This window comes from Patella vulgata, chromosome 4 (genome assembly GCF_932274485.2).
Source record: "Patella vulgata chromosome 4, xgPatVulg1.2, whole genome shotgun sequence".
Taxonomy (NCBI): domain Eukaryota; kingdom Metazoa; phylum Mollusca; class Gastropoda; family Patellidae; genus Patella; species Patella vulgata.
The window spans coordinates 48,462,351-48,485,957 of NC_065882.2; the positions used below are offsets into that span (position 1 = coordinate 48,462,351).

Genomic DNA, 23,607 nt, shown 5'->3' on the forward strand with positions numbered 1-23,607 from the left:
CATTAACGATTCAACAGAAGTTCCTCCATTCAAAAAATACGGGTGATTTAAAATATTTGACACATAATTGTTTTTATTATCAAATAAACTAGATAAAAGACATAATTTATCATATCTATTTTAAAAATTTTATCAGTTAACATCCAAAAAAAATAATATTTCAAATATTTGATTTAAGATTGGAATGAGTATGAATTTTTGTTTTACTCTTTCCTGGGCACAACTAGTCATAGACTGATTTGTTTGACAGATAATTGTTTTGGAGATGAAGAATAGTGCTAGGGATGTGACAATAGTCATACTACAGTATGTATGAAGATAGGTTGCCAGGTAATAAAACATATGCTCATAGCAACTAAGTCTGATATGTCCAAAAAGGCTGTCGCATTTGTATTTATAGTTGGTAATGGAATCATTTACAAGACATTAAACACTGATCAATGGCAACAATCCATGAAATTTGATAGACTTCTGCTAGTTCCGCCCAGAGGTGCCTGTAATATGGGTGGTGGGGGAGAGAAATGGGGTTTAATGTCCACTCAACACAAACTAGGTCATTTCGGGACTAATACATGGTTCAATTTTATTTCAATAGTTCGCTTGCGCTTAGGGGTCTTTAGCTGTGGGAGGATACCGGTGGACCCGGAGAAAACCCACAAGGTTGGACAGGCGACCCTACACCTTGTCCTGTAATATGGAAAACCTCTTTCAAAAATAACATTGATCGAGGCTAAGAATTGTTGTCCTATAACATTCATATTCATATTAGCTTGTGCAATAACTATGAAACTTCTTTTGTGGAAGTGTTTAAAATGGATACTGTTACCACAATACAAGTTACTAAGTCAACCAACCGTTGCCAGGCAAGATACGCCCACATTTTACAAAAGATGGATAGAGAACAAGCTATAAAACCTGTGGCTACCACGCAGGATACGCCCACATTTTGCAAGAGATGGATAGAGAACAAGCTAAACAAAAAGCGATTTTTCGTAAAATCAGGGGCCATAATTCAGAAACTTATGATCCGATATGCGTGAATATTGAAAGGAACCAAGATCTTTCGGTTATAAACATGCATTTCAAGTTTCATCAAAATCAGATGAAAATTGTGACCTCTAGAGTGTCCACAAGCCATAATTCATGAAGTTATCATCCGATATATGCCAATATCGAAAGGAACCGCGATCTTTGGGAGATAGACCTATATTTTAAGTTTTGTTAAAATTGGATAAAAATTGTGACCTGTAGAGTGTCCACAAACAAATTAGGGCATATAAAAAGGTTTATACGTACAAACAGGAGCCATAATCCAGGAAGTTACAGTCCGATCTTTGGATTTTGGATTATAATCATACATTTCATCAAAATCGGATAAAAAATATAACTTCTAGAATGTGCACAACTTTGGTATTATATACTTTCACATTCTTTGTGTACAAGGAGCGTCCATTTTGTCCATCAGTTTAGGTCAGATTTTTATGAAATTTGAACTTAACCTTCATTGATGTGTAACGGTGATGTATTTAAGCATTTTTTAAAATTGAATACAAATTGTGACTACAAGCAGGTCCAAAAGCTAAAAATGTGATTTTTCGAAAAATCAGGGGCCATCATCCAGGAAGATACATTTGGATATGTACGATTATCGAAAGGAACCAAAATCTTTGTGATATAAGTTTGATCAAAATCGGATCAAAATTGTGGCCTCTAGAGCGTCCACATTTGGTCTGTCACTTTTCACAAAATTTGAACTCAACCATCATTAGGGTGTAATGGTGATATATTCAAACGGTTTTTAAATCGGATAATAATTGTGGCCTTTAGAAGGACCTCAAGCTAAAAATGCAATGGCCATAATTCAGGAAGTTACAATCAATATGCGCGAATATCGAAAGGAACCAAGATCTTTGGGTTATAAACATATATTTCAAGTCTCATCAAAATCAGATCAAAATTGTGACCTTTAGAGGCTCCACAACCTTGATATACCATACTTTTACACGAGGGGCGTCCATTTTGTCCGGTAGATTTGGTTTGATTTTCATGAAATGAGAACTCAACCAACATTTTGATCCCATTTTCATGAAATTCAAATTCAACCATCATAAGGGTGTAATGGTGATATTTTCACACCGTTTTTTTTAAATCGGATAAAAATTGTGACCTCTAGAGGAACCAAATACAATCGAGGGCCATAATTCAGGAAGTTATGATCCGATATATGTGAATATCGACAGAAACCAAGACCTTTGTGTTATAAACATGTATTTCAAGTTTCATCAAAATTGTGACCTCTTAAGAGTCCAAAACCTTGATACAGCATATTTTTACACAAGAAGTGGCCATTTTGTCCGGTAGATTTAATCCGATTTTCAAGAAAGGAGAACTCAACCAACATTTTGGTATATCGGTGATATATTTGAAGGTTTTTTTTTAAATCGGATAATAATTGTGTCCTCTAGATTGACCACAAGTTATGCGCAAATATCGAAAGGAACCAAGATCTTTGGATTATAAACATGCATTTCAAGTTTCATCAAAATCAGATGAAAATTGTGACCTCTTGAGTGTCCACAACCTAAAAACGCGATTTTTCGTCCGATATATGCCAATATTGACAGGAACCGAGATCTTTGGGAGATAGACCTATATTTTAAGTTTCGTCGAAATCAGATAAAATTTGTGACCTTTAGAGTGTCCACAAACCAATCGTGGCCGGACGGCTGGACGGGGCATAATACATCCACATGAAAATGTGGGCGTAGAAAAACAAAATAGGAATGTCAAGTATCGTGATTTACATCGGTTCATTAAATATTTTGTGCTAGCCCAGGATCGAAAGATTCCAACATCCACCCCACCTCAAAATCTAGAGCCCATTTTCTTTTTGACTACAGATCTTGCAAAATATGAATTTGGACTACATTGGACTACATTGAGTAGCCTGTGACAGAAATAACCTTTAGGCCATACAAAAACAACCCAAATACCCCGGTTCTGATTTAAGAGGGAGGTTTTTATTTTGAGTTTATATTTTGCCAAAGGATCACCACTGGGCAAAATGACTTTTAATAGTGTCACATTTCAAGGCACTACATTTACCTCATCATGGTATAGGAATGTATGATTATCTAGTATTATTCATGAATATCTGTAACATTTATCAGGGTTGTGTACTTGATAAATGAGCCTACTGCACATTTCTGGATTCATTTCAATTTTTTAATAGAGTTACTTTCTATTATCTGGGTAAATTATACTATTCAAAAAAAGTAGGGGATATTTGATTTTGGGGGCATAATACTAAAATATGCAAATGACTACGAAAAAAGTCACTATAGAACCTAACAGAAGAAACATTTCCAGTTACATGTGACGCCCAAACGCACCAATAGCTACCGCATGGAATGCAGGTGATGCTTGGGATCATCATGGGGGTCCAACCCAAGATTTGCACGACTCTGACTTTGAATGTTACAGTCATTGTGGCATTGAATTCCAGGGTGGAAACATCAGTTTAATTGTTTTAGTGACCAGAAAACAAATTTTGATATGCGTCTGCTTACCCAAAATGAAAGGTTACGTGCCCTTGGCATGCTACAGATCGGCACAACACAGGCGGTTGTGGCGCGGACGATGAATGTTTCTCAGTCTGTCAAAAGCAGGCTATGGTCCAGATACCGTGATACACAATCTGTACAGGACAGACCACGCTCAGGTCGACCAAGGGCGACAACTCAAGCCCAGGATCGATTTATCCGTACCTTGGCCTTGAGAAATCGTGTCATCACAGCAAATCAGATCAGCGCTCGTCTTCAAACAGACACTGGTGTGAGAGTGAGTGGCCAGACGATTCGGAATCGACTGCATAGGGGTCACCTTCGCGCCCGACGTCCTCGCGTGATCCCTTGTTTGAGAGATCATCACATTCAGGCAAGACGTCGTTGGTGTAGGGATCGTCAACACTGGGATAATCGACGCTGGAGCAATGTGATGTTTTCAGATGAGTCAAGGTTCACTGTTGATTTTTTGGACAGACGTAGGAGGGTGTGGCGTCGTTGAAACGAGCGCTTCGAAGACGTTAACGTCACCAGACATGATCGATTTGGGGGTGGTTCTGTTATGGTGTGGGGAGGCATCACTGTTGCTGGAAGAACGGCTTTACATGTTGTTGCAGGGCGTGTTACAGGCCAGTACTACCGGGACAACATCTTGGCAGTCCATGTTGTGCCGTTCGCACGACGTCATGGCCGCCGTTTCATCTTCCAGGATGACAACGCAAGATGTCACAGGGCCAGGATCGTTACAGGTTACCTCCAACAACAGAACATCACCACATTACCTTGGCCAGCACTGAGTCCCGACCTCTCCCCCATCGAGCATGTCTGGGACATGCTTGGACAGAGGTTACGTCAACGTCAACAACGTCCCGCCAATGTCCAAGAACTTGCTGCTGCGTTGCAACAGGAATGGGACAATCTGGACCAAAATGACCTTAGACGTCTCATTAGGAGTTTGCCACGTCGGATCAATGCTTGTTTGGCAAACAGAGGAGGATTTACCCGTTACTGACTTGGTTGTGATGCTGTGGTAACTTTGCTGTTTGACCCCGGGTATCATTTTACCCTTATAATGGTCAGTCTGTGCCTTACTTAGTCTAACGATCATTTGGAATAAATCGATGAATGTGAACTTCATTTCATTTTGTCATTTGTTTCTTCGTCAGTTTCATTAGGTGACTTTAATAACACTTAAAAATCAAATATCCCCTACTTTTTTTGAATAGTATATTTATTTTTTGAAATAGAAATGAGTCATGCAGTCTTTTTAAGTGATGCAGGATTATTTGACAACCAGACAATTTTTTTGTTTTTGGGCTTTATTGTAATTCTTAAACAATAAATTTCATGGAATTTATTTAAAATGAAATATACACTCTAAAATATGTGCCCTTTCAAGGACTGTGAATTACTAGGCAGCGGTAAGTTATACATCCTGATATTTTATTCTTATATGTGCAATTCTGGCAGACATTTCATTCGGGTTCATAAAATCTGATTTAAAAATGAACACTGTTATAAAGGAGATTGTTTCTAAGGCCACTATGTTTAGTTTTGTATTGTCATATTGCCATGAAAAGTATGAAGAATTATTGTGTAGGACATACTATCACATACTAAACGTCTGGTGTGCACTGAATGTTTTGACAGACAGAAAAATTGTTGAAGAGAAATCAGACTGTCGGCAATAAATAATCCTTCATGTGCCAAGGCTTTAATCACAAATAAGTTAAAAACGAGATTGACTGTACAGAGGCGTGTCCTTGTCCAATCAACGACCCGTATACCCCATAATAAGAGAGAAGATTCTCCACAGAGCAGCCATAACTATAACTGATATACTGAACCAAAATACTGGATTAGAAACACATTCTGTAATTGATGTCTGAAATAAAATAATATAGATGTTAAAAAATAAAAGCAATTCCAAGTCTTTCATTCAAGTGTTCAAATCAAATGTAAGTTAATAGCCTAATTACGATGCCTGAAAGTATCATCTCAATCAATTGATGGGACAAACAGTTTATAGCAGAAGTGAATTAATAAACACGACTAGTTGATGGGACAAACATTTTATAGGAGGAGTCACTTGATAAACATGACTAATTGATGGGACAGTTCATAGGAGGTGTGACTAATAGATGGAACAAACAACAGTTTATAGGAGGTGGTAGAATAATAGCTAAGAAGTTTGTGACATGTATGGCAGATAGTTACATTTTTATAGTATGCTACTTCAAGTTTGTGTATCTCGAAATTGCAGTGGTCAATTACATACAAACTTTGGAGAAAAGACATGACCAAATGCTGCCCCCTACTGTTGTGGAAAGGGTTCAGCCCAATGAAAATTTGGGAAAGTTGGAGTCGGCTAAAAGAACCATAATTAGCATTACAGTAAGCAGGTGAAATTAATCGTGGTCTGCGTCCAAATTAATCAGCAGTTATTTCCCTTTCATTGCAAAATTAATATTCACAACAAAGCCCACAAATTGTTGACTTAGAGAAAACTAATAGTAGGTGTGTAATATATAACCAGAATATTTCTCACCTCACTATAAGATACTACAGGTGCACCAGATACTTCTCCTTTCTTTAACGGTGGGGGAACATCAAGTGGTCGTTTACCTCGCGATAGTAACCTCCCTTTCAAAAAATGTTTTCCAGTTTCTATTATTTCTACCTCTAACATTTTACCCATTAAATCTTCTTCTTTGGGAACTAAAACCTAAATAAAGAAATGTAAATCAAATAGGAGTTTAGTGATGAGATAAGCTATATAATATTATAATTTTCATTTTGAAAGATTAAGTGGAAGTCCCCTTATGAAGTAATTTAGTTTTAAATTCTAACTTCCTGTGTGGATGTAAAATTTGCAACAGAGGAAGGTTGTCAACCCATTAAAGAAATGGACATGTGAAATCAAATAGAATAAACAATTTATTTTAGACCCAAATCAAAAAGGTCATATTTAATAGTAACAATTGGCGTATTTGATTGGATATCCTGGAATTGTATCCTCTCAATCCTACAAAAAGAGTGACAATCAATTAAAAGATAGGTTGCCAGGCAACAAAACATAAGCTAAGTCGTCGGTAGTAAAACATTTATAATACACTAAAATCTGATTAAGAGTAACAACTCATCAAGTAAGTATCATAAAGTCATTAAAATTTATTTGGATTCTAGTTCTGCCCCATGCTAACGTTTAGTATACAAAACATTTAAGCGGCGTTTACACGATACCGTTAGATGCAAAGGTCGCATCCGACCAAATCATCAGACAAATGGTCAGATGGACACCTTGTTTTATGGATAGGACCAGCTCTATTTTCATATGATGGACTTGTGGCAATGGCCAATCAAATTGCGTTATATTAGACAATGTCATATGGTGTATGACGTCGTATCAGAATTCATGAATAAATATGTCTTCGTCTGTCATTTTGAGTACTTTTATATCCTCCAAAATGGATCTAAACCTATCCGCGACTGAAATAGAATATCTAATAACTCTGTATAGGAGACATGGACTTTGTGGAACCGGCGGCATGAGAAGTGTCGCCTTACTTCCACTTTATTCAGTTACTAAGTAGGAACAAATTGATGTTGCCATACAACGAATAGTTATCGGGATCGAAAAGACTGTGACCGGATTGAATTTAGTGTCACTCAAGTGCAGTTTTAAGCTCACAATCAAGCATACCAAGGATGTTTCAATCCAAACTATGGGTTTTCACTGTACAATAACTTCCAATGAATTGAATCAGATTTTACTTTTTTGCACCAACCGGGCTAATTTTATCTGGACAGCAACTGAATTCCAGTTGTCAAGATTTCCCATAAGTGCATGCCAACGTGTACACAAGACCTTGTTTTTTGTCCGACCCGCACAACTAGATACTTTTCCTTGACAGACCCTCCCTCCTGCACCACTGACAAGAGTGAAACCACGCTTGAAAATCCTGGGAAACTGTCTCGGTCTTAGAAACAAATTTTATATAAACTAACCTGATCATAACATTTATTATGTGCTACATAGTACTGACCATCGTGTGATATCTCTGTTACTAATACAGACTGAACTTGACCTAACTGTAATATAATTTTTAGTACATAAATTAAGGTGAAAACTACAGTATATATAGTAACTTTATCTTTAAAGTCTCTGAACATCATTTGAGGTGGTGTTAATCGCTTGCAAACTACAATATTGTCCTTCCTTATATTCCTTGTATGTCTGGCATTCACAAGTGATATATTTGTGGTTTGCAGTAAAAATAATTCAAAATTTCCATTGAGAACTATTTCCTATATATCATTCACAAGCTTGACTGATGGCACATTATAATCAGTCAAAATTTATTGTGGATCCTAAAATTTGGAAATTCGATGGGATTCGTCCCTATTGTCCCAATGTACAACCTCACTAATGTTGCCAAATAATGTACTGTGTATTGAAATCAGGAGTGGAAAAAAAAATATTCATATAGAAACATTTACATGTAATAACACATGAATAATATGTAATAACACATGAATAATATGTAATAATCACCTTATGACTGTAGGGTTGATAAGATTGAAATAACTCAGATACCCGTTTAGTTCTTTGTTTAACCTGAAATATTTTTTATTCAATAATAATTTAATGAATAAGGCTAATATGAGTGAATGATTGAAATGAAATGAGATTCAAGGTCCTACTTTTCTACACCAACCGAGCTAATGAAGACAAGCATACCCCATACAGTGTGTTATGAGGGACATTTTGACTGAACAGCAATTGAATTCCAATTGTCAGGTGACTTGAAAATTTGGGGGAACTTTCTCGGCCAACACCAGGATCGAACCATGGACTTTATGCAGTGATGGGATTTCGCCCCGTATATTCCAGACATGTCCAACACTATTTTCAAAACGTCCTAAATTGTCCAATCGGACATCAGCCAGAGTATGGTTAATAATATTCAAAATTCCAAAATTAATATAGTGTACTGAGTGTAATCTATCACTCAACCCAATTATCATTGATAATAGTATGGATTGATTAGGTAATTAAGTGATCAACGTACTTATCGTGTTATACCGCCTATACACCTACCTTGATTAACTAGTTAATCTGCCTTGATTGGCTGACTTAATCCTTTATCGGAAATCCTGAAGATAAGTCATTGCTTCTCCAATGTCGGACTATGTATTAATCCAATAAGAGTGAGTATAAACTTAATCTACGTGACTGACCCGTGATTTCTCAATATTCGAACGTTTTAATCACCTTGATGTCGGCCGACAACACTTAGAAATTAGTCATAAATGTCAATATCCTAATAGTATATAACACCCCAAATCAACATACATTGTATCCGATAACTCATCTGCCATATCACTTCAGTGGAAGCAAGCATTAAATAAAGCTATTTCACACACACACACACATATCAGAAAAATACTAGACAATGCAAGCTCTGTTTCTGATCGCACACGGTTATAGTACAATAACTGAAATGGAAGTAGAAATCTTGCAAGAGGTGTGAAATTATGAAATGAATATGTGACAAATTTCACACGTCTAATGTCGGAGAAAAGTAGTTAATTGTTTTAGACGATAGCGATTGCTAGAGTCGAATACGATTATTTAGCAGATGGTGTCACTCACTCGTTGTGGTAGAGCAACGTTTACTGCCAAATAAAATAAGTCAAAACGGAGTACAAGACGAATGCCAGACTTCTGCTGAAAAATGTATCGACTTATGACCCGAGAAATACGGTAATTTTGGAGGAATTTAAAACAGGTATGGGTCGGAAGTAGTCGGCATGCTTTCATTCTATCGTATTATGACATCATGTAATTTTGTATGTATATTACTGACATTACAGGAATTAAATATGAAAAATAACAAGGTGCACCTATTCTTTTATTACGTACGAATTTAAATATTTTGTTGACATGTGATTTTTGTGTGCGATCTAAAACTGCCTGCTTAAATAATGATAAGAGTTATGTTCTTTTATTTTCGGTAAAAATGTCTGACAAGAAAAATTTTGAAATCCCATCACTGACCTTATCATTACCAAGGCAGGACCTTACTGACCACCGTTACTCCAGGCTAATTTAGGTGCGGGTTCAAAATGTGATAAATCAAACAACCAGCGGCTGCCAGGCAGGATACGCAAAACATTTATCAAGAGATGGATAGAGAACAAGCTAAACAAAAAGCGATTTTTTGTAACATCAAGGGCCATAATTCAGGAAGTTACAATCCGATATGCCTAAATATCGACACGAACCAAGATCTTTGGGTTATAAACATGTATTTCAAGTTTCATCAAAAGTTTCATTTTGTCCGGCAGTTTTGGTCCGATTTTTGCGAAATTTGAACTCACCTGTCATTAAGGTGTAATGGTGATACATTCAAACAGTTTTTTAAATCCGAATAAAATTGTAACCTCCATAGGGTCCACAAGCTAAAAAATGTGATTTTTCGCACAATCAGGGGCCATAGTTCAGGAAGTTACGGTCCGATATGCGCGAATATCAATCTGATTAAAACACAGATCCAATTTCGTTTCGTTTTTTATAGTTCAAAATTTCGTTTATACTTATCTTTACTACACTTGGATCTGGAAGACTTGTTATTTAACTTGTGTTCTGCTTGAAATGAGGGGTCAGCCAATCAAATGGTCTGTTGAATCGAGCGTTTGACCTTTTTTGTGCGGAACTGTGGGTAGACATTACCAGCGATAGAAATCAAAACAAAGCAAAAGAAGATTTAAAAAAGCATGGCGGTCGCTAATTGGTTAATCGAATGACTGACGTTGTCGAGTCAAATGTCGCTTGCTTGGTACCTGACGTCATAGAATTTGAACTCCCACTATAACTTGTTAGATCTACATGTAGTGTAGGCCATCGAAAGTATAAAAAACGAAACGAAATATAGATCTATATTTTAATTAGATTGTGCGAATATCGAAAGGAACCAAAATCAGATAAAAATTGTGACCTCTATAGGGCCCACAAGCTAAAATCGCGATTTTTCATACAATCAAGGGCCATAATCCATGAAGTTACGGTCTGATACATGCGAATGTCGACAGGAACCGAGATCTTAGGGAGATAAACCTATATTTCAAGTTACATTGAAATCGGATAAAAATTGTGACCTGTAGAGTGTCCACAAACAATTGTGGACGGACAGACGGACGAACAGGGGCGACGACAATATATACGTCCACATGAAAATGTAGGCGTATAAAAACCTTAAAAAATTATTTAGAGTGTGTTTTAATGTGTCAACTGTCAATGCATTATAATAATAAATTCCATTTAATCAGCAATTATCGTAAAAGACAAGACAATAACATTTTGATTAATTTTCAAGACCAAGAAGGCCATATTTTGGTTAGATGTAAGGGTCCAGTGACTTTTTGTGGCCAGGGCAATAAAAAAAACAAATGACAAACACATACATGTTGTGGGTCTACTCGTTGGATTTTTGCAGCTGGAGTTCCTGGACGTGGAAAAAATTGATTTATAAATAAACTGGCAAATTTATACTCTTCAACTAAATCCATAGTTTCTTGAAAATCCTGAAAATTGAATATTTTTGATTAATTGATCCTGACAATTCAATAAATAAGAAGCCTACATTTCATTAATCCTGAAACCAGATGTATTAGAAACATAAACTAAAATCTGCCCTACTTTCAACAGAAGTCAAAATGAAATGTCTTACCGACTCTTTTGTTTTATTCACTGCAAGAGAGGAGAATTTTATGCAATGTTTCAATTCTCTCTTGGTTGTTAACTTCCATAATAGTACTATTGCAAACAATGTATGACAATCTGTATATCAATTCCTTGGTTGTTTAACATCTGCTTTCACGATATTGCAGACAATGTACATATGACAATATATCTATCTACTGGTAGTTTAACGTTTGATATCACAGTGAAGATCTAGAAGAAATCAAAAGCCTATGTGAAATTTATCTACTTATCTTCCAATTTCATTGCATTATGTCATGGGTTCTTTTTCATGCAACTCAATGAATACATGAATAAACTTGGGTTTTTGGTGCCACCAAACCGATTTACCAGTCCCACAGATGCTACACAGGGCCTATTAGAAATAACGAGTACATAAATAGTAATTTTAATGATCTTCAAAATCTAGATTACCTCCTCTGTTTCTGTTGGAAAACCACAAATTAAATCTGTTGCTATATTTACATCTGGTACTCTGAAAAATAAGATGAAATATTATACTTTAGACTCAAATTACTACTCAGAATCAAAAGCCTTCTATGTTATAAATGTAGCAAAAGCTTAAATAATTAAAATATTGTACCAGTGGCTGTGAAAAGGTATTTACCATGTATAATGTCTATGTTATCCAAATTTCCAACCAATAATTTTTCAAATATCCATGACTCTTTCACAGATAACATTAATCTAACATACCCTTTTTTGAGAGTATTAACAACTTGTTTAAAATCTGCTAAACAGTATTCTCTCTTCATATCCATTAAAACACTATCCGAGGCTGACTGGATAGGAACATGAAGAAATGAATAAACTCGAGGATGATCTAATATTTTAGCCATTTCCTGAAGATAAAAAATAATTGGCATTGTTAACATTTTAAAGGGACATTTCTGAATTTGTTGACCGCGAGACAATTCACTCTTGATTTCAGTCTCTACAGTCCAATGTAAAATAATAATAGTGTCTAATCAAGCAACCCTGTCTCAAGCAACTTTGAATTAACAAATCTGAACAAGCACCGCCCAGGCAGTATTACCTACAAAATTTTGTTCAAATCCATTAAGTGGTTTAGGAGACAATGATAAGAATGATTAGTTCTGCCAATTGTCAGTATGGATGATGAACGTAAGCTTTTGGGATTGAAGGGTTAAAAAGGAAACAATACCACGATACAGGTGAATCGATAATAGGTTACTTGCCTCTAAATGTTCTAAGATGTATGGTGGATTTGTCATTCCTAGTCTCATCATGGCACCTTCAGGAATGACTTTAACAAGTTGCCATAGCAATTCAGGTAATGTGACACCAATGTCATGACCATAGGCACCAAGATCTTCTGATGTTAACCATAATTCTACTACACCTTCTGTCATTTAAATAAATAGGAATATTTTGATTAGTTTCTCAGTGTATTTGAAAACACAACATGGAACATTGGTATTTCTTAAGTAATTAGGTCTTAGTAACATCTGTATAATAAAAGGTTGCATAATTCCTTGAAAATCAGTAAAAATGCCTTTCATTATTTGTCTCAAATTTTGTAGGTAATCTAATTTGAACATCCCTGATGTAACAGTCACCGCAAATAAAATCCATGTCTTCATTTTAGCAAGAACTCAGAAGAACTAATGTTTCTAAAGGATATCTGAATAAATTTTGTCAAATATTTTCCGAAATATTAAGAAGGCTTACCTTTGAATGACTGTTTAGCTCTATCAACTATATCTTGAGGTTTATAACTACCTAATTCACCACGAGCATGTTTCGTTTTACAATATGTACACTGATTTAAACAACTGAAAAATAAATAATAAATAAAATGTAAGGCGAGAATATTCTATATAGCAGCATCTTGTTAATTTTCGCTTTAGACAATGTTCATTTTATTCTAAAGATAGTTATTTGGTGTCAAATTTAGCACAGATGTAAGGCCTAGAAAAAAAAGTGTGCTTGCTTTTTTTTAATTTATAAAAGAGCATGAGCATTATGTCATCCATAATCAAATTATCTTACCCTGTATTAATAGCAATTATTTCGATGAGAGGATTCTTGCGTATTTTGGGTAGATCTAATGTTGCACCTCCTGTTTTTTTCCCACCCTGTTTTTTCTGACTAAATAATCTTACTGTATTTCCTGAAATAATGGAATATACTCTAAATATAAGAATAATAGTGAGGCTGATGTTCCCTGCCTCAATTCCAAAATAAATAGATGACACTGTTTATTTAATTACATGAACATTTTCATTTTATAAAACATCAACCGATCAAACTACTTTTAATCCTGCTTAACCTGAGGTGAAAATGCTCTTTATCAAACTTCATCCAAGGTATTGATTATGATGTAATCAAATTAACAAACCTTTTAACGTTTCTTCTACGACCTCTACAACTCGATCTATTTGTTGTACACCTATCACACTTAAACCCTAAAACATACATATATAAATAGCTTTTCTATAGCATGCTCATATAGGTTTTAAAAACATGGTCTATGCCTACTGGCAGCCTAATTGTCTCGGGTTTCAACAAGTGTAGTCACATGACTAGTTTTTATTTCTATATGCTAGCTAACTAATTGCATATTGTGATACAATCAACAGGCCCCAGGAGTACAAACGTTTTAAAAAGATACTGCTGGTTGCCATGCAAGATACTCTCACATTTTTCAAGAGACTGACAGATAGTAAGCTAAAAAATAAAGGATTTTTCGAACAATAAGGGGTCATAATTCAGGATCTTACAGTCCAACATGCGTCAAAATTGAAAGGAACCATGGTTTTTTGGATATAAACATATATTAGTTTCATTAAAAGGGTCCACAACCTTGGTATTACATACTTTAACATTATTTGTGTATGGGGAGCGACCATTTTGTCCGACAGTCGCCGTCCTATTTTCACAAAATTCGAACTCAACTGTTATTATGGTGTAACAGTGATTTGTTTGAACGGTTTTTAAAATCTGATAAAAATTGTGACCTCTAGAGAGTTAACAAGCTAAAAATGTGATTTTTTTGTACAAACAGGGGCCATAATCCACGAAGCTATTGTCCGATACATGCCAATATCGAAAGAAACCAAGATCTTTGGGATATAAACCTATATCTCAAGTTTCATTAAAATCTGATAAAAAAAATTGTGACTAGTAGAGGTCAACAAACAAAATGTGAACAGACATACACTGACGGACAGAGGCGACAACAATATATGTCCACATGAAAATATTGGCGTATAAATAAGTGCAATTGAAAGTTTTATTCAGGGACAATAATCAAAAATTCTATACGATATTAAATAACATAAAAATAAAACGGTGTGAGGTGATCCAATAACCAATTTTGTCAAATTGTTACAATTGCAAAAGTCATAAACATAATTTTATACCTGCATATATTCTGACCTTTGATGACCTTGTGGTACACATCCTGCTAAAACAATATATTTATCTAATTTATTAGCCAAGTTAATTTCGTTTCGGAAATGGTCTTCTGCTGGACTTTTTACTGTACAACTATTTAATAACCATAAATCAGCTTCATCTTTTTCTTCTGAAATATATTTTCAAGGCACAGATAAATATGAGATAAAGAACAGTTGGGTTTAATATTTGTGGATATATAGTCTTTATAAATCGGCATATTATTAATATCAGTGACCTTATGATAGATCAGAGGACTATGTCTTGACGTGATTGGAAGAACTGCGTTTTCATTGGCTGTTTAATATACGCAAGCAAGAACACAACACAACACAAATACAGTATTGAATCTAGATTAAATATATATATCTTTTAGAAAATCGTTAAGATTTTGAAGTTCTCAGGTTTGCTGATTATAAGCAATAATTTAATTTTAAATATTGTTATTTGAACCTACCTGTTATTTTAAAGCCATATGTTGCCAACTGACCAGCCATATATTCACTGTCAGAATTATTGTGAGAGCACCCCCATGTTTTAACATATATAGACTGAATGCCTGAAAAATAAAACACACATTAATTATTCAATTACTGGTTGAATTTACTTAAATCCAGATATATTGAAAACCATGTAAAAGACATATCTTACAAGATAGTCAATAGTTATATATGGAGACAATGCCATTTGGCAGTCATTTTGAGAAATGGCCGGTACCATGTTGAATATACATTTGGTCAAACATGTTTTTTTCTGTACGTAGTGTAAGAATTTAAAAAAATCTATTTATTGTTCTACCACTGAAATGCACTGGTTACGGGACATCGCTCTCAGAAACGTCCTGGGGACCCTCATGTTGAATTATGCTAATTACGTCATTTCGCCTTGGCTGACTTCGGTCGAATTTGAATATGATGTTGTCTAGTATAATTAAGATTGAACCCAACTGCATTGGGTTTTTTTTGGCAATTTGTTTGGGGTTACTCCACTTTTGAGATTAACCTTTCCCACTTAATTAGTTGTGAAGAAAAGTTAGAACATACATGTACATTGGTTCTCAAAAACAATTTAGAGAAATATACCAAAAACATGTTGATTTTAGCATGTGATTTAGTCCGCATTTTAGCTGCTTTTAAAAAATTGTCACACCTTAAATCGGAAAACCTCAAAAAATCTCCAGTGACTTTTTAGATAAGAGGCAGAATGAAAAAAGGTTTACAATCCACTGAAAACTTCCTATGTCATTTCAGGACTAACATACAGTATGGATTTTTTTCAATAACTGTCATACATCAAGACATTCACCTAATATTAATAAGACCTACAACAAGTTATTGTTTCTCAAAAAGAATGACATATGGAGAGACAGATGAACCAATTTAAATAATCCCCGGTTCTCTTCGAAAGGTGGAGGCCAAGAAGACAACCATGTCTCTCTAGAGTCTTGTGTTAAATGGCTTAAGACATTACCAGGTATGTAACTGTCTGCCAGGAATTTATCTCTAGTAGTAGTTTCCTTTTCTTTTTTATGTTTCCGGGCTCGAGGTACTATATGTTTTTTCGCTTTAACTCGATCTTCTACAGTGACATCATTGACAGAGACAATGTCTTCAATGTCATCTAGAGATTTCTCACAATCTGTCGGCATCTTTTTATTCTATATTCAGCTGTCAACCTGTATAGATGAAAATCAGAAGATTAAAACATGACAACAAAGCTGAAAATAATAATAATTGTTTATTGTTGACTTCTATTCAGAAATTTGCTTTGAAGTTACAGTTATGTATTTTACAAAAAAAACACACCTTATTAGTACCTTTGTTTCCGATGTCAAACCAACATTATTTTTCTAGAAAATGACAAAACTACTACATTAGCGGCTGCCAGGCAGGATACGCCCACATTTTCGAGAGATGGATAGAGAACAAGCTCACAAGAAAGTGATTTTTCCTACAATCAAGGGCCATAATTCAGGAAATTACAATTCGATATGCGCATATATCGAAAGGAACTGAGATCTTTGTGTTATAAACTTACATTTCAAGTTTCAACAAAATCGGATAAAAATTGTGACCTCTATAGGGTCCACAACCTTGATATACCATATTTTTACGCTATTTGAGAACGAACGGCGGCCATTTTGTCTGTCAATTTTGAGTCGATTTTCAATTAGGGTGGAACGGTAATATAATAATACGTTTTTTTAAATCGGATAAAAATTATGACCTCTAATGGGTCCACAAGCTAAAAACATGATTTTTCGTACAATCAGGGGCCATAATTCAGGAAGTTACGGTCCGATATGGGCAAATATTGAAAGGAACCGAGATCTTTGGGTTATAAAATTATATTTCAAGTTTCAACAAAATTGGATAAAAATTGTGACCTCTATAGGGTCCACAACCTTGATATACCATATTTTTACGCTATTTGAGAATGAACGGCAGCATTTTGTCTGTCAATTTTGGGCAGATTTTCATGAAATTCAAACTCATTCGTCCTTAGGGTGTAACGGTGATATAATAATACGTTTTATTAAATCGGATAAAAATTATGACCTCTATAGGGCCCACAAGCTAAAAACGCGATTTTTCGTACAATCAGGGGCCATAATTCAGGAAATTACAGTCCGATATGCGCGAATATCGAAAGGAACCGAGATCTTTGGGTTATAGACTTACATTTCAAGTTTCAACAAAATCGGATAAAAATTGTGACCTCTATAGGGTCCACAACCTTGATATACCATTTTCTTACGCTATTTGAGAACGAATGGAGGCCATTTTGTCTGTCAATTTTGGGCCGATTTTCACGAAATTCGAATTCAGTCGTCCCTAGGGTGTAACGGTGATATAATAATACGTTTTTTTAAATCGGGTAAAAATTATAATTTCTATAGGATCCACAAGCTAAAAACGTGATTTTTCGTACAATCAGGGGTCATAATTCAGGAAGTTACGGTCCGATATGCACGAATATCGAAAGGAACCGAGATCTTTGGGTTATAAACTTACATTTCAAGTTTCAACAAAATCGGATAAAAATTGTGACCCCTATAGGGTCCACAACCTTGATATACCATATTCTTACGCTATTTGGGAACGAACGACGGCCATTTTGTCTGTCAATTTAAGGCCGATTTTCATGAAATTTGAACTCAGTCATCCTTAGGGTGTAACGGTGATATAATAGAACGTTTTTTTAAATCGGATAAAAATTATGACTTCTATAGGGTCCACAAGCTAAAAACGCGATTTTTCGTACAATCAGGGGCCATAATTCAGAAAGTTACTGTCCGATATGCGCAAATATCGAAAGGAACTGAGATCTTTGGGTTATAAACTTACATTTCAAGTTTCAACAAAATCGGATAAAAATTGTGACCTCTATAGGGTCCACAAGCTAAAAACGTGATTTTTCGTACAAACAGGGGCCATAATCCATGAAGTTTTGATCCGATATATGCCAATATCGAAAGCAGCCAAGATCTTTTGGGGATAAGCCTATATTTCAAGTTTCGTCGAAATCGGATAAGAACTGTGACCTGTAGAGAGTCCACAAACAATTCCGGACGGACAGGGGCGACGGCATAATACGTCCACATGAAAATGTGGGCGTATAAAAACTATACAATTATTATATGGATATAAAAATAATGGGGTAAATCCAATTTTATCGTTTGTTAAACTCAGTTTAATTTTGTCATCCATGGAATTACATGTTTGTGGAAAATATAATACAAGCCAACGGTGAGGCTGATGTCCCCTGCCGAAATCCCAAATTAAATAGATGACACATATTAATTAATAGCACATTTAATTTTTTCAAAAGTATCAAGCAATCAAACTATACACTAAGTTTCATCGCTCTCTATCAGATAGAATCAAGATTATCTTGTTCCAAAGCATCAACCAATGAAATTTATTAGCTCTGCTTACCTTCAGTTCGAAATGTTAATCATTGAACACAGTCAAGACATTAACTTAATGAACATCTACATCAAGTTTGAACATTCTACCTCAATTAAAAGCAGAGTTGTTATGTTCAAAAGTCTTGACCAATCAAATTGCTTATCGCTCCTTAGCCTATGCAGAAAATCCTCACCATCGAACTTAGTCAAGGTAATGATATAATGAATCTATATTCGGAGTTTCATCGCTTTCACTTTATTATAACCAAAGCATTAACCAATGAGATTGCTTATCTCTGCTTACGTAAGCAGACAATGCTCATCATCAATCTACACCAAGGCATTCACCTAATGAACGCCTACACCAAGTTTGAACATTCTACCTCAATTAGAAGGAGAGTTATTGTGTTCCAAAGTCTCGATCAATCAAATTGCTTATTGCTCTGCTTACCCTCAGCATAAAATGTTCATAATCGAATTTGGTCAAGGTATTGAACATTCTACCTCAATTAGGAGAGTTATTGTGTTCCAAAGTCTTGATTAATCAAATTGCTTATTGCTCTGCTTACACTGAGCAGAAAATGCTCATTATCGAACTTAGTCAAGGTATTGATGTAATGAAACTATACACCAAGTTTCATCACTGTCACTTAATTAGAACTAAAGCTATTGTGCCCCAAAGCATCACCCATTCAAATTGCTTATCTCTGCTTACCCTAGGCAGAAAATGCTCATCTTCGAACTCCATCAAGGCATTCTCCTAATGAATACCTACACCATGGTTGAACATTCTAGCTCAATTAGGAGAGTTTTTGTGTTCCAAAGTCTTGGCCAATCAAAATGCTTATCGCTCTGCTTACCCTGAGCAGAAAATGCTCTTTATCGAACTTAGTCAAGATATTGATGTAATGAAACTATAAACCAAGTTTCATCACTGTAACTAAAGTTATAGTGTCCCAAAGCATTAACCACTCAAATTGCTTACATGTATCTCTGCTTACCCTAAGCAGAAAATGCTCATCTTCAAACTCCATCAAGGCATGGACCTAATAAACACCTACACCAAATTTGAACATTCTATCTCAATTAGAAGGAGTTATTGTGTCCCAAAATGTGTGACGGACAGACGGACGGACCGACAGACCAACCGACAGACGAACCCAATTTAATAGTCAACTGCTTTCTTCGAAAAGTGGGGGACAATAACAGAACACTTAAGTTGTATATTTATTCAATACATAAATGTAAATATTACACATCTACTTGACACCAAAACGAAGCATGCGTTAAACAATCATTTACAGCTGTATTTTCAAGTGTCATTTCAAATCAAATCTAGAAATGAGCAGCTGTAAATACTGAAAACATTATTATCCATTGTCTTCTGCAGTGCTTTGTCAGAACTAAAAGCTATTTCTGAAACTATATATTGACTGAGTTTTACTCTAAATACATCTAATTTTTGTTTTTAAAACAGATATGTCCTTAAATAAAATGAATAAACTAAATGACGCACTTTCATATAAGATTTTTGGTAAACTGTTCCACAATGAACATTGTCCTGGGCACAGTTAAACATATCCAAAATGAACATTAAGAGCACCAGCTGAAAGCGTCTTTGCATAATTGAATTATCTGTGTGGAAGTCAACATAAAATTTCGTCCATTACTGAGCTTTGTTAACTTTTCATCAAATTCAAAGCCACACTATCAGTTTTATTGTGTCCAAAATTTCAGAATTCAAAACGGATGGAAAATGAAACACAAAGGCAGGAAATAAACATAGGCCTACGAATAAAATTCAAATATAATAACAAATCGAGTAAGAAATACATGTGAATGTATGTTTGGGAAACAAAATATGTTGGTAGCGTACATGTATGTACATGTATGTATGCCCATGTCCATGTATAAAATGTATAAATAACTACATATTTATAGGCCCACATAGAAATGTGCTGATATGGTAGTAATTAATGTGATATGATGGTGAATATGGGCTGCTTTCTCATTATCCGATAGGTACACAAACACCATTAACTTATACTGATCCATATGAATATTGCGATATAAAACTGAAATTTCTTTGACAATTCAGATTGATAGGATCTTAGAAATGAGGAGAAACTGTTCAGGGTCAGCAATTTTGACTATGTAAAATAACTAAGGTCCATCCGATAGTGCTGACATGATATATCGTTTAATCGATGTTTCCTTTTAATGAATTGCGAGAGGCTGAATCAAATTTTTATGATTCCATTTATGTTTTATTTTTTGGGGGGGCTTCAATAACTAAGTGGTCATTCTTATCCATGTCACACATTATCCATACATGTACATGTAGGTACACAAACACCATTAAATTGTTTTGGTCCTTATTTTGATCAATATGAATATTGTGATCCTGTCCGTAATAATCTTTCAATCAATCTAGTTCCACTTTAATTAGAACCAATTTTTGGCTGTGTGGTGCATTATATCAAAAGCCCAGATTTTCATGATAAAATAACATAATCAATATGAAAAATGGAACAATACTGAATTCTTAATTTTCTAATTCCTGTGCGTACATGTAAGTCAGATTTCCTAAGTTTAATCTTTGCTCAACTCGGATTAAAATGTTTGGTCTATTTGATCTAATTCAGGCTTTTTTCCTTCGCCCAAGTCGGATTGGTGGTATGTTCAGAATTTGACAAATTCAGTTTTGTCCCGATGGTCAAAAAGGCGGTTAGGTATTCCATGCACAGAGCCCCAAAATACTTTCCCTCATGATTTTGACTCAAATCAGCTGATTTGACATGACATAATAATAGAATCTTCCCGGAATATTCGAAACTTGCTGTCTGCTGTACGAGAAAATTTGGGACATTTTTCAAAGATGGTAACAAATCGGAAGTTATCTACTCGCACATACAAACAAAAGCTTGAAATGTGCCTTTGAATCAATTATTATCCAGCTCTTGCAGTTTATTTCTAATCGAGCTAAGACTGAATTTCAGTCTTCGGTTAACTTGGATCTTCGCTTAAATCGGATAAAATTGGTCAGTCCACTTAGATCTGACTTATGTGAAGTTTATTGAATTTGCGTACAAGGGGCGGGCATTTTGGTCTTTAATGTAAAGGAAAATTTTAGTGAGAAAATAAGACCTTGCTTACCTTGCTAGAATCAGTATGTGCGAGACAACATGCTGTTTAAATACATCCCTTTCTGCCAAGTTGTTTAGCAGAAGTGGACATATTTTTAATAGTATGTACAGGCGTTCACAGGGACTGACACGCGACCGTTTAGCAGTAAAAAGTTGCCCAGTAAAATTGGCTGGGGTTCTAAAGTTTTTCGACAAGGATACAATAGGGAATGAAATGGAGTTTAACATCCTACTGTTCTGCTCTGAGGTGGGCTAATGAAGACGGGCATACGCTGTACCGTACAGTGTGCTACATGTATGAGATTCAATAGGGCAGTTCCTGAACGTACTGGGCGAGTGTAATGAGACCTACGTTCAGAGCTGAACTAATGTAGCTCTAACTCAATATTCCACAATATTCAAAAGTAAAAGTTAAAAATAAGGCAAATAGCACAAACTAGAAAATTAAGAATTCAGTATTGACTGAGTATTGTTCCATAGTAAATATTGATGTTGTATTTTACCGTGAAAATGTGAGCTCCTTATAGAATCATAGAATGCTCCTGATAGAATATATTATACATATATGATACAAATTTTCTATAATATATTTTGTTATAATAAATAGTAACATAATAAGGCTGAAGACTATATCACTCACTAATAAAATTTAATGTAAACATGTGGAACGGAAGTATATGTTATTCTTTACTCCAGTCTGAGAGAAATTGTCATGGAAGACAACTCTTTTGTGTGTTTTTAGGGATCAGACTCCATTTGGACAATAATTGATAGATACTATTGAAATGAAATGAAATGGGGTTTAACCAAGTAACTTCCATTAAAGCTTCTTGGGTTTAATGTCCTACTGCTCTGGCTGTGCTAATGAAAACGGGTATACGCCATACAGTATGCTATGAAGGAAATTTTGGCCGGGTAGCGACACTATGGCCTACTCTTATATCGAATTCCAACTGGCAAGAGATCTTTTTCGTGCACGCCAATGTATACACGGGACCCGGTTTTTTGTTCCATCCGATCAACTAGACAGCTGTCCTTGTCAGGCCCTCCTTCCTGGATCACTAACAAGGGGAAACCACGCCGAAAATAACAGATACTACATAAATAATGGCAATTTTTGTATAATTGTGTAGTTGTGTGGATGGATACACAAAACGAAAGAAGTCAAGTCAGTGCAGATCAGCATGATGCATCAGACATTTATTAATGCGCTGAATTAATTGTGAGACTACAAAATCCATGAGGGCCCTGGATGAAAATGTAACGGGACCTTTGCATCAACAGTATTGAGTAAAAAGGGGGCATATTCGGGATATTGTCTGCCACATTCACACAAATGCAATTTGTAGGTCAGTATGGTAGATGGATGGATCTATTTGGCATAAACATTATTATACATAATTAAATAGCATGATATTTATGGTACTAAACTAATTAGGGGACCCCTTTAATATTAAAGCCCCTGGCTGTGTCAGTCAGCCCCCCCCCCCCCTTTTCCCTTAATTCGGGACTGATTATTCCACTTAAAAATAACCCAAAACGTCATTTGCAATTAAAAATATCTACCCAAAATGTCACTTAGTTTTACAATATCTGCTGCGTAGTAAGTAAAGAGAAAAGGACATTTCGTTGAATTATCCACGTTAGTTAATTGCTTAGTGATTTGTCCGGGATGACGATTTGGTTCGGTACCGCGGTACCCAGTTTCATTCAATACCTAACTTTATCACAAATTTTGCAAGGAAAAGGTAAATCAACTATTGGCTGTTTAAAAAAGCAAAGGTGTCATATGAAAACGGGGGA

At 35.3% G+C, this 23,607-nt stretch overlaps 1 protein-coding gene across 3 annotated transcripts in view; it reads right to left on the minus strand.

Moving 5' to 3' along the window:
- Nucleotides 1-4,801: 4,801 nt before the first annotated feature.
- The window catches only part of LOC126819048 (threonylcarbamoyladenosine tRNA methylthiotransferase), a 33,667-nt gene continuing 14,861 nt past the window's right edge, over nucleotides 4,802-23,607 (minus strand). The window contains exons 1-15 of one of the 3 annotated variants that reach the window (XM_050546861.2): nucleotides 22,445-22,506; nucleotides 16,219-16,423; nucleotides 15,206-15,307; nucleotides 14,715-14,878; nucleotides 13,691-13,757; nucleotides 13,342-13,462; nucleotides 13,021-13,124; nucleotides 12,528-12,694; nucleotides 12,025-12,170; nucleotides 11,743-11,803; nucleotides 11,031-11,150; nucleotides 8,119-8,181; nucleotides 7,572-7,655; nucleotides 6,112-6,288; nucleotides 4,802-5,448 (exon numbers count right to left, since the gene is read on the minus strand). In XM_050546861.2, the coding sequence (XP_050402818.1) occupies nucleotides 5,335-5,448; nucleotides 6,112-6,288; nucleotides 7,572-7,655; nucleotides 8,119-8,181; nucleotides 11,031-11,150; nucleotides 11,743-11,803; nucleotides 12,025-12,170; nucleotides 12,528-12,694; nucleotides 13,021-13,124; nucleotides 13,342-13,462; nucleotides 13,691-13,757; nucleotides 14,715-14,878; nucleotides 15,206-15,307; nucleotides 16,219-16,396 (1,668 nt within the window). In that variant the 5' untranslated portion in view covers nucleotides 16,397-16,423; nucleotides 22,445-22,506 and the 3' untranslated portion in view covers nucleotides 4,802-5,334. Of the gene's footprint in view, nucleotides 5,449-6,111; nucleotides 6,289-7,571; nucleotides 7,656-8,118; nucleotides 8,182-11,030; nucleotides 11,151-11,742; nucleotides 11,804-12,024; nucleotides 12,171-12,527; nucleotides 12,695-13,020; nucleotides 13,125-13,341; nucleotides 13,463-13,690; nucleotides 13,758-14,714; nucleotides 14,879-15,205; nucleotides 15,308-16,218; nucleotides 16,424-16,553; nucleotides 16,590-22,444; nucleotides 22,507-23,607 lie in introns of those variants that run through there. The other 2 variants (XM_050546860.2, XM_050546862.2) reach the window with 2 other exon arrangements.